Source organism: Dasypus novemcinctus, chromosome 19, assembly GCF_030445035.2.
Source record: "Dasypus novemcinctus isolate mDasNov1 chromosome 19, mDasNov1.1.hap2, whole genome shotgun sequence".
Taxonomy (NCBI): domain Eukaryota; kingdom Metazoa; phylum Chordata; class Mammalia; order Cingulata; family Dasypodidae; genus Dasypus; species Dasypus novemcinctus.
In genome coordinates this window covers 8,408,844-8,420,979 of record NC_080691.1, presented here as the reverse complement: position 1 = coordinate 8,420,979, position 12,136 = coordinate 8,408,844, and the positions used below count along the sequence as shown (strand labels likewise).

Sequence of the window (12,136 nt, the reverse complement as noted above, 5' to 3'; positions counted from 1 at the left end):
AACAAATATATGAAAACAACACATTAAGCGACATCAAGCAGTTCCTTGAAATTAAAGGTAAACATGCTACAGCAGGGACTGCCATTCCATACCTGGCAAGGGCCAGGGAGACAAGGTAAGTGAGGAAAGCTCTTCAGATTCAAGACACCACGGCACTCTTGTCTAAATTGCATTTCCCCATGTTTGATGGAGACCTGGGGACAAGCATGATCTCTCCACTATAATGAACACTGTAGTTCAAGCCCAGTAACCATGGTGTGTAGGAAAACCAGAAATGGAATGGAGTGAGCAGCGCCTGTGCACCTTGAACCAATTGTCGCCACGCAGAAATATCAGCCCAGCGCTGCTCATATTTCAAGAGGGGCAGGAAAACCGACATTTCTATAAAAATCTCCCAGTTGTGAAATACTGACAAGATATTCAGCTTTAACCTACACTGTGCAGGCTACACTGTGACACTTGACATTACCTGTCAATCAAAAACCACACTTCTGACAGCGAAGCAAAGAAAGGAGACTGGATGGCAAAAATCCCTTTTGCAATGAAGGCTGCTGCTTTCTCGATTCTGTCGACATGCTGCTTTATTTGCTTTCCATCCTTTAGAGTCACATGGTCTGCTTTAAAATTTGAATTTGGAACGAAAATAACAGTGCCCTTTTCCTATCAAAAATTTCTTTAACACATCTGTATTAGTCAGGCAAGGGGTGCTGATGCAAAATACCAGAAATCGGTTGGTTTTTATAAAGGGTATTTATTTGGGGTAGGAGCTTACAGATACCAGGCTATAAAGCATAAGTTACTTCCCTCCCCCAAGTCTATTTGGAGCAAGATGGCTGCTGACCTCTGCGAGGGTTCAGGCTTCCTGGGCTCCTGCGTTCCTGGGGCTTGCTTTTCTCTGGCTTCAAGGTTCCTTCCTTCCTGGGGCTGGCTTCTCTTTCCTCTGCGAGCTTACTTCCCAGAGCTCCAGCTTAAGTCTTCAGCATCAGACTCCAACATCAAAACTCCAACATAAAAAGCCCTCAACTCTGTCCTTTGCCATGTCTTTTATCTGTGAGTGGTGGGTGGGGACTCAATGCCCTAATCATAACTCAATCATGCCCGGGTACAGATCAGATTACAAGCATAATCTAATACCTATTTTTGGAGTTCATAATCCTATCAAACTGCTACAGCATCCAAAACAATTCCATGAAAATTACTTTAAGATAGTGTCTTACTTTCCTAAGGTCTGCCAAAGCAAAGCACATGGGTTTGGTGGCTGAAAACAACAGAAGCATGTTGGCTCGGGCTTCTGGAAGCTTCAGGCACGACACCAAGGTGATCCCAGGACGAGGCTCCTCTAAAGCCTGCAGGGCAGGGCCTTCTAAATGCTTGGCTTGTAGCTGATGACGACGCCCACCACTGCCGCCTCCACCTGCACGTGGCCTTCTCTGTCCCTCTGGGTCTGAGTCCAGATTTTCTCACCTCATAAGGACTCCAGTCATTTTGAATGAAGCCGGGCCCTGATCCACCTGGCCTCCTCATGACCAGTCACATCTTCAAACAAGGTCACAACATTTATTTGGGGTGGGGGTAGGGGCACTCTTTCACCCACACCAGAGAGTAAAAACATGACCTTTGGCCCAAGTGCACTCCGCAAGCTTCTGTCCTTTCCAAGGCTTAAGTATTTGGCCATCTCTAATGCCAGAATCTCTTTAGAAATGTTTTCCGTGGTTGTTATAAGGTAACATTTATCTGATCTACAGGCAAAAACCAACCCCCTCCTGCGGTACTACCTAATTAAGGACATCAAGCTAAACACTTTACTGGAACCAGATATGCAGAAGGTAAAGGGATCAGGCAGAACTCGTGGGCAAGCTGTGTTTCACGTTGCTGTACATCACACGGCTGTTTTCCCGCCCCTTCTTGACACCATTCCCCTGGAAATGTAAATAATGTTACTTGCCATGTTCTCTCTTCCTTTCAATATAATTCTCAGTAGTTTCACTGATCTCACATTTCAAAATATTGAATGCTTGTAAAACAAGCAATTGTGTGTTTTGATGCTTGCTTTAACAGCTCATAAAGCAAATATTTATTCACAACAGTAATTTTCATTGTGCATAGTTTTTACATCTAATTAAAGACTGAAAATTTACAATCACGGAAAACAAAAGCTTACATTACATTTAAACAAACATTCAAAGGAGAGCGCAACTCCTCAGAGAGGATGAAATTCCTATCCTATGGACTGAGCATCTAAGCAGGAACCCAGAATTCTCTTTAGGGTTAAATATTAGAGTAAACAAAACATATTTAAATACTAAGTTTAAAATGACAAGGACCCCGGGGTAGAGTGCCCAACAGCCGACACCCCCTTTGGGTAACATTCCAAATTATTTGGGGCCATCCCCTCCCACCTCCCATTCTCAGGCCGAGTGATGAGGGCAGGGTCCCACTCCAGCCGGGAAGCAGGAGGCCCAGTGGAGCTCAGCGGGGAGCCTTGCGCAGCCCTGGGTCAGGGCGATCAGTTCAGGGCTGTGGCCCAAGACTTCGACCACACTCTTGAGAGGAATGCTCCCCCTTTCCCTGAGCTTAGCGCCAGGAAATGTAACCCTGAGGCGGGGCGCTCTCCTTCCTAGCTAGGGGCAGCGTGTCCAAGAACGGACCACACAGAGCAAGTGCAGCCAAGAGGGCGAGGACTTCGGACACCCTCAGGCACCCGGCTCAAGGCAGGCCCGGCACCCACTTATGGGTGCCAGGACATTTCCTCTTCCCTTTTGGCAGAGGTGCGCCTCTGCATTTCCCAGGCCGCGTCCCTAGGTCCTGAAGTCACTTTCAAATCTGAACTTGAAAAGTATCCCACACGAGCTCCTCGCCCTCTCCCCTGTCTTCTGAACTTGGCGGTCATACGTGCAAGATGGCAGAGCTACAAGATGGCAGAGGGCCTATCCGGACTCGCAGAAGACACCGACGTGGGGACATTGATTTATTACTGCGACGCAGCAAGCCTCAAGTTCCTCAAACTCAGGAGGAACGCCGCCATTCACCTCGAAGAGTGAGCAGCTACCATTAAAAATAAAGCCAGCCATTGACTGAGCGCCTATGGATCCAGCATCCCCAATGGAAATGGGAGGGACAAAAAGGGAAGGTCTGTGTCTCCTTCCTATAATCCCCTTGGGAAGAGAAAGGCGGGAGGCATCCGAATGACCTTTAGCAGCAGCAGCAGCAGCAGCCACCGACCTCCGCAAGGTGAGGAGGGCTGCAGGTGCTGCCGGCGGCACACTTCCCACCCATGCCAAGTCGCCTCGGGGACGCCTTCTTGAACCAAAGAGGCTGGACTTGCATCTGCAAGGTGGGTGGCTACCTCTCTCACGGCAGGTGCTAGACCTGCTGAGCAGATGCACCCATCTGACATCTGCAGGGGGGCAACAGGCACCTCCAGGAAGCACCTGCCCATAAGGTCAGTCGTCCTCAGCAGTGCGGTGGTGGGGTGCCTGGTTGTTGGGGGGCAGCCCTGCCAGAGCCCGTAGGGTCTAGGCCCCGTTCCGTGGGTGCTGGGAGGAGGGCGAGGCGAGAGTGCGGCCTGGGCACTGTGGTTGTGACGGCTCCCCAGGCGGGTGGCAGGCGCCGGGCAGAGCGCGCTAGTTGGCTTGGCCTCTGTGCCTTCTTTGGGCAGACGCGTCACAGGGTTGACTCCTGTGAAGCCCGTTTCCCACGAACCCCCAACCCTCTGTTCACATGCTGCTCGCCCCGCGCGCCCCCAGGCGTTTGTGGACCCACCTCGACAGGGTCACATCAGCCAGGTGATCTGACCTCACTAGGGCGCACGGCTGGTTCCATCGGGCAGCGTCCCCGCGTGCCCTCTGGCTCCTGGCCGTCTGGGGTGCCAACGAGCCTCCCACCTGCCTCACAGCCAGTCACGGGCACGAATGCCCCCAGGCTGGAGTCCCGCCACGAGACCCCCTGGCTTCCTGCCACGGCGGGCAGCGCGCCATCTGCCATCCCCCATCTTCATAAGGCAAGCGCGTGGTCCTGGCACATCCCCCCATGCTGACGACAGTGCCGTGGGCCCAATCCCTGTCCCCGAGGGTACTGAGCGAGAAGCGCCATCTGAACGCAGCCTTGTTCTCAGCCCCCATTCCATGTGCAACCAAAAACCGGGGTGCTGACAAACCGCCCCTCCCCACCGCCCCAGGGTCACGCCTAAGCTCAGAGAGGTTCCAACGTGGCCCCGACGCTCTGCAGGACTCGTTTCGACCACGCCTGCAAACTACCTTCTCCTACATCTTTTGTCTTTTTCTGGACACGGATTTGGAAATGAAGAGTCAGGAATTTGAGTTTTCTTTCCTCTGCTTTCTGCCATAGTAAGAGACGGCAGTTGCCATGTTATTTACCTGCCTAAAGAGAGATGACAGGACATTGGCAGGGAGGGGACAGGGAGAACAGAGATGAGAGGACAGCAACATCTGTCACGGCAGCACCCCAGGAGCTGTCTCAGGACCTACGGGACGCTGCCACACGCCCTCTTTTAAAACCGAGTGTCCCCCAAGTTCCAATATGGACTTCCTAGACCAAAAACAAAAACAAGGGAATTGGACTGGCATTTCCTTCTTAGGGCATGTGCTGAGGGAGATTCCCGTAACTGAAGAATGCCACGTCATGCTCGGGAACCAAATGACAACCTCAAAGGGAGAAACTCTGTGGCTCCTGTCTTTCCGAGTGAATGGCGGAATCTCCTTTCATGTAAGTGCCTTGCTTCCCCCAGTGAGAGACAGAGGAAAATGGATATTGGAATCCTCTTTCAAATGGAGTTTTCACCTTGGTTACTGCTGCTTGCCTGTTCTGAACACGTAGACCTAAATTGCTGTTCGAATGCACGCTACAAGCTTGCCTGCCTTCAAGTTCAAAGATCTTCCTCTACATGTCCTAAAGCAATTTCTGGAAGGGTGGGGCATCTTAGGAGACACCTGCCTTCTCTGGGGGTGGGGGGTGCTCCCAAGTTTGTCCTACAATATGACAAAATTAGTATAAAAACATTCTGACTCTTTGGTCTTATTTTACAACAAACCCAAGCTGCTCTCCACAGATGACCACTTCCTTTCCCTAGAAGCCCCACAATATTCTTTCAGTGATTCGTTCGAGCTCCTTGTCTGCCATCAAGAGTCAAATTCACCCATCGCTACGTTCACAGAAGCCAATGTCCTCCCCTCAAAACCAGGACTGCGGCTTCCCCTCCTCCAGCCCGCATGCTGTCCCATCATTCTTTACCTTCTCCTGCACCCTAAGTCCACACAGACCGGAGGCCCCGTCGGGTTCTCCCGGCCCAGGGCTCCGTGCGCGTCAGTTAAATGGATCGGATCCACCAACCACGTTCCCGAGGATGGCTGCGTGATCTTCGGACAGATCACATGATCAAATAACCTCCTCAATCTCCCTGACCATTTGGAATTAAAATCTTTATTTTATAATGCATGCTGTGCAGCAGTGCTCCAAAATCTAGTCATCAAATGCAATGAACGTGCCACACTGGTGAAAGGGGTTGTTGACGTGGGGGAGGGGGCAGTGGGGAGCGGGGTCTATGGGAACCTCTTCTATTTTTTAAATGTAACATTTTATGTGATCTATGTATTTTTTTTATAAAAAGACAATAAAAATTAATTAAAAATAAAATAAAATCTTTATTGTCTCCAAGTCCCATTCACATCTCATCCCCAGTTACTGCTGAGAAAAACTAGAGCACGTGACATTCATGTGTCCATTCCCTGAACAAATATCGGGGGCCTAACACGGTATCTGTGGGCAACTTCAAACCCAGGCAGTCTTGACAAAAAGGAAGCAGAGGGAGATGTCACACAGAGGAGGAGGTGAGGACGAGGCACAGGGGAGCTGAGCCTGCCGGCCTCGGCATTCGAAACGAGGGGCCCGCACGTCCCGGGTGCCACCGGGAGCTGACCAGGAAGGCACGGAGTCTCCCCGAGAGCTGCCGCCTCCGTCCCAGCCCAGTGAGGCTGAGGTTGGGCTCCAGGGCTGGAGAGGACATTTCTGTTGTTTTACGTCACCAAGTTCATGCTACTTGTGACAGCAGCCTTAGAAAATGGACCTGTCTGACTGAGCCCGTCTGCCTCCCTCTACTTCCTGAGGGTCTCCTCAGCATGGACTGTGAAAGGGGGACTGCAGGATCGACAGCTGTGGGAGTGAGAGAGGGTGCTTGACCACCACGCCAGGATGACATGGAGAAGCCAGGGCTCCTTCCTGGCACCTGCACGACTCTGCACGGATACTTCCTGTCCACCCCTCCATGTGGCGCATGATCTCCACACAGTTCTCCAGGTGCCCAGCTCTCCAGGTGCCCCCCTCTCCAGGTGCTCACCTCTCCAGGTGCCCGGCTTTCCAGGTGCATACCTCTCCAGGTGCCCCCCCCCTCCAGGTGCCCACCTCTCCAGGTGCCCCCCTCTTCAGGTGCCCCCCTCTCCAGGTGCCCAGCTTTCCATGTGCACACCTCTCCAGGTCCCCCCCCTTCAGGTGCCCCCCACTCCAGGTGCCCCCCTCTCCAGGTGCCCCCCTCTCCAGGTGCCCACCTCTCCAGGTGCCCAGCTCTCCAGATGCGCCCCTCTCCAGGTGCCCAGCTCTCCAGGTGCACACCTCTCCAGGTGCCCAGCTCTCCAGAAGCCCACCTCTCCAGGTGCCCCCCTCTTCAGGTGCCCCCCTCTCCAGGTGCCCAGCTTTCCATGTGCACACCTCTCCAGGTCCCCCCCCTTCAGGTGCCCCCCACTCCAGGTGCCCCCCTCTCCAGGTGCCCCCCTCTCCAGGTGCCCACCTCTCCAGGTGCCCAGCTCTCCAGATGCGCCCCTCTCCAGGTGCCCAGCTCTCCAGGTGCACACCTCTCCAGGTGCCCAGCTCTCCAGAAGCCCACCTCTCCAGGTGCCCAGCTCTCCAGGTGCCCAGCTCTCCAGATGCTCCCCTCTCCAGGTGCCCAGCTCTCCAGGTGCCCACTTCTCCAGGTGCCCAGTTCTCCAGATGCGCCCCTCTCCAGGTGCCCAGCTCTCCAGGTGCCCAGCTCTCCACCCCAGCCCCACTGGCCACCGTAGCCGCCTGGCTTCTGTTCCCACTCTCTCCCTCGACACTTCCCCCTCCCTCCTCACCCAGCTAACATGGACCCAGCTTTCAGGGGAGGGCGAACCTCCCCACTGCTCTAACTCAATCCCAAGGTTGCCTCCACTCAGAGACCCCGCCCTGCCCTTGGCAGCACATCACACTTGCGGGTCCACAGCCTCCAGGTGAGCGGCATTTTTCCCTGTCTCCCCTACAGACAGCAAGTCTCGTGAGGGCAGCTGCCGTATCTGTCTGGTTTGCTCCTTGCTACCTCCCTCCTGGTAGCATGATGTGTGACACACAGCAGGTGCTCCAAAAGCAGTTGGTATAAAATAAGAAGGGAGGAGGGGGTGAAGGAAACAGGAGGAGAAAAGGAAGGGGCCACTGCTGAATATGGAACTGTCAAGCTCCCAACTTTAAAAAACGAAATTATGTTTGGTGCTCCCATATGTCACTACAATAAAAAGTTGGTTTTTTTTTTTTTTAAAAAAAAAGCATATGTCCACACAGGCTTGCCATGAAATGTTCACAGCAGCCAAAAAAGTAGAAACAACACAAATACCCATCAACTGGTGAATGGATAAACAAAACGGAATAGTGCTCAGCGGCGAGAAGGAAGGGCCTCCTGGCCCCCACACCACGGGGGAATCTCAGAACACGCTGGACCAAAGAAACAGGGTGCCGGGGAGTGGGGCTGTACAATTCCACTTTTATGAAACTCTAGGAAGGACGAATCTAACATGTAATGGCAGAGAGCGGAGCCTCGTTCCTGACCGGCTGGGAAGGGGCTCGGGGGTCTGCAGGACCAGGAAATGTGCCCCAGGCGAGGGGTGGCGGCGGCACAGCAGCCAACATCCAGGAAACCGTCGTGCTGCAGCTTAAAACGCGGGCATTTACGGTACGTGAACTGCACACCATGAAAGCCGGTTTTTTAAAAAACTAGAGGAGTGACTGGCAGTAAACGTCACAGGTCTAAGGACAATTTAAGGCCTTCCTAAGCCTGCTTTCTCCCAGCGTTCCCCAAGAGTCCGAGAGCTCTAATTCTCTGAAAGTGCATCACCTTTGGGATTTGTCGACGAATAGACTTAAGGATGGATGGAGGAATTCACGGATGACTAATGGCTGGATGGAAAAATGGACAAATGGACGAATGAATAAGAAATATGAACTTCTGCAGTAAGGTAGTTTGGGAGGTTTTTTGTTTTTTTTTAATTTTTTCTTGACCCTTAGAATGGAGCTAAATTCAACGTATCTTCAAACTTAGAATTCTAACTTTCTATGCAAATGTCTTTTGAAAAATCATACTTATTATTTCACTCTTTAATTCAGAGAAAACTAAACCTAACTGTGTCCCCATCCCCCTGCCTTTTAGTTTTGACAGTATTTAAATGTAGGCTCCCACGCACGGGCACGCACGCCACTGCTTGCTCACTGCTGGATATTTCTCCCTCCCCTGAAATGCCTCCCCTTTGGCCACCATAAGCTAAGCTCCTCCCGTCCAGGCCTGTGGGAGGACAACGTCGGCCAAAGAGGCGGTCCTCTGCGCCCAGAGCTTCGCTGTCCCCACTGCCAGCTCCGCGGGCCCCAGGGGGCGGCCTGAGGACGCTCTGCTCAGGGGGCCCGCAGCAGCACCGAGGAACACGCTGCTAAAGCAGCTCCTCCCCCCGGGCCCCAGGCTCGAAGTCTCTGCTTCCCGTGGGAATTTGCAAGAGGAAACAATGCGGCCAGACGGCGGTGAGGGCGGTGGCAAGCAGCGGGCCTGGCCGCCCTCCTGCCTGGAAGGAGAACTCGCCCTCCCCTCTGTGCACCTGCAGCCTCGTTCCCGCTCCTTCGTCTTCTCGGCCCGCCCCCCAGCCCCAGCCAAGGCGTTCAGACACACCAGCAAGCGGCCCGGCATCACCGTCCCAGCCACCGGGACCTTCAGGCCGAGACACACGCGCTCCGGTGACTTGATATAAGATCATTGTCCAGTCAAGGCCTGGGCCGCAGGACAGCGAGCTGGGAAACTTCCTGTTTTGTGGCACAATTCATGTGTCCGAGGGGGGAAAAGGACCAAGGATGAAATTTTGTTTTGATTTGTTTTTTAAAACATCAATACAGGGGAGGGTTTGCTCTGTGGCTGATCACGTCCAGCTCATGCCATTTGAACCTGCGTGAAGTCCAAGGCCGCGGTTGGTATGAAAAATGTGCATTTTGGCTCATTCAAGGATCCATATTTCGAAAGGACTAAGACAAATTTAAAAACAAGAACACATTGAAACAGAGATTTAATTCTGTATTTGGCAATGATCTCCATTTTTCCATCAGTCCCAGACAAAATGGGCGTTGTATGTATGTGCTGGTTTACTTCCAACTAAAACCTTTTGAAATATAGTCCATACTTGGTTTGGGGCTGGTTTAGAACTTTTGTGGGATCAGAGATTCTTAGAGGGGACAGTGATTTGAACACAACAGCAAAAGAACTGATCTGCTTCTGAGTTTAAAACTCCCACCTGCCCCGTGAAGTTACATCCAGCGCAATGATATTCGGGGTGTGACCGTGGCTCTTGTTCTTTGGAATACTGTGGAGAAGCATGGGGTGGCTCTGTGCTCAGTGCCATGCTAACTGCACCCTCTGGAGCTCAGCTGAGCTCTCTGAATTCAACACCCACAGCATGTCCTGTGCTGCTGGGCTTAGGGCATCGCTTCACAAGCTGATTCCTGGCCACCCAGAGAAGAGCCCTCCACATCACAGAGCAGCTCATTTAGGGATGTTTTCAGTGTTTCCACTTGAAAAAGTTCAAAAGTCTCAGGGGAAGTATAGTTCTCTTCCGCACTGCTCAGTCTAATAAAGAAAGCAGGAAGAGAGCTACGCACAGAACTGAGAAAACACGATAGTTAGGTCAGACTTACAAAGCTATTCTGTACCTTCCTTAATAAAACCTTGCTACTGCAGCACAAAAACAGAGAAGCCATTCCTATTATAAAACCAAGTGACAACCAATAAAAAACATGCCTTGTAGCGACAGTCAAGTCTGTCGGGCTGTTGTTGCTGTGGCTTTTTTTTTTAAACCTCACATCTGCCTGGGATGGATTCAATGAATTCAGCAACTGTTTCTTCGGTTTTTTCTGTACATCACGAATCCCTAGAAGCTCAGGCTTGCAGACTGCTCTAACTCGTCATCAGGAGATCTGTGTCCGTCACAACTGCATTTTAAAAGACAGCCGGGTGGTGTGAGCACGGACTTCCCTTCCCAAATCGTCACGGCACAATAGCCCAGCAAGGAAACTGTCACCGTCTATTATCAGAGCCCCAGCAATGTACACTCAGAGATTTCAGAAGGAGTCAGAAAACAGAAAATTCTGTAATTAAAAGTCTCTGTGCCTGATCATTGGCTTTGAAGTTCTAAGAGATCTCATCTTGGAAATCTTCACGGCAAAATCTGTTTACAGGGACTTTCAGCACACATTTGAGACTAAGCATCTCTACTTGCCTCTCAATCCGTCTCTCTCTCTGTAGAAGGGAGCTTGGGGGCGTACCACACACAGAGAGTCACGAGCAGTGACGAGAGAGGACTGCCGGTCCTCTACAGTCACCCGTGCGAATCAAACCATTCCTCTTCGAGGAATTACAGTCCTGGCCTTCCAAACTGGCTCTTGCAGAAAAAGGCAGGGCTGCCCACGGGAGGGGAAGGGCCGGGCTGGGCTAACTCGGGGTCCACCTGTGGGGATGCTGTCCCCCGCAAGCAGCCTCAGCGAGGAGAGGGGGGCACCAGGACTGAAGACCTCCAGGTGGGCTGTCCTAAAGAGCCCCCCGGGCCACTCCTTGCCAGCTCATGAGTTAGCAGCCTGCAGGTGCTGCCCGAAAGACGCCCCCCCCACCGCAGGGGCACTCCAAAGCCACTGCCTGGGAGGCCAGCCGCAGCCGCAGCGGTCAAGGCCCACCTCCGGGAATCTTCCAGGTCTTTCCTGAGTCTCCCTAGGCTAACTTGTACCGCAGCCCTCCCCAAGGCCACTTCACCCTGGAAGGTCTCCGCAGCCCACGTGCCACAGCCCCCTCCTTGCACAACTCACATTTCTGGTATGCTGAGTCGCCAGGCCACCCCCAGGGTTTCCCATCCAAGTATTCCCAGGGGGGCACCTGCGGCCAAGGGGCCGCCTGGGGCCCTGGCTGCCCCACGCGCGCTCACAGGCACCCTGCACCGCCATCCCCCGCGCCCTCTCCGCCACCCCCGCCATCCACGCACACAACTCCCACACGCTCATCCCGAGCAAAGTTAGTCCCGAGGCCACGGGCAGCGGCCGCGTCCCCTCACCTTTGGAGAGCAGGGCGGCCAGGCCGATGAGCACGGGGGACCAGTGGTGCCACAGCGTCCCCATCTCAGGCAGGAGCATCCTGGAGCCCCGTTGTGCAGATCCTCTGCTCCCCGGCGCCGTCTAGGCGAGGAAGAGGCAGTCGCCCAGCCCCCGGGGGGCCGGAGCGCGGGCTGGAGCGCCCGGCTAGGGCCCCGAGCGGCCCCCGAGCCCCGCGCCCGCCTCCCGCCGCGGCATGGCCCGGGGGCGCGCGGGCTCTGGAGTTGCTCTCCGCGTCCCACTCGCGCCGGCGGACCCCACCTTCCTCCTTCGCCCCCCGCGGTCTTTGGTGATTTCCAGTCCACGCGTCTTCTCCTTTTCGCCTTTCCCCAGCGCAGCGTGGCCCGGGGGCCGGGGCGGGCGCGCCCGCGGGAGGCGGCTGGGGCCGGCTAGCTGGCCGAGGCGGCGGCGGGCCGGCGGGGCTGCGGCGCCCGGGGCGCAGCGGGAGGCGGCGCGCAGGCCCCCGGCCGGGTGGCCCGGCGCGCAGCCCCCATCCCGGGCGGGCCGCCGCGCCCCGGGGGTGGCCGGCGCGCGCGCGCGGGCGCCCAAAGTTTGCCGGGGTGGAGCTGCCGGCGCGCCGCCGCCTCGGCCCCCGCCGCGGGCTCGGCTCGGGCTCGGGGCTCTCGGCGCGCCCGGGGAGGCGGGCCAGCTGCGCGCGGAGGAGGCGCCGCCGGCGCGGGGGCCCCCGGGTCGCCGCCGCTGCCGCCCGCCCGCCGGCCCCGGGGCCCGG

The 12,136-nt window shown here is 54.8% G+C and overlaps 1 protein-coding gene across 1 annotated transcript in view; it reads right to left on the bottom strand.

Moving 5' to 3' along the window:
- Positions 1–11,574, bottom strand: part of TMEM132D (transmembrane protein 132D) — a 707,326-nt gene extending 695,752 nt beyond the window's left edge. Inside the window, exon 1 of the mRNA XM_058281211.2 lies at positions 11,370–11,574. Within this exon, the coding sequence (XP_058137194.1) occupies positions 11,370–11,448 (79 nt within the window). The 5' untranslated portion in view covers positions 11,449–11,574. The remainder of the gene's footprint in view (positions 1–11,369) is intronic.
- Between the last annotated feature and the right edge of the window lie 562 nt (positions 11,575–12,136).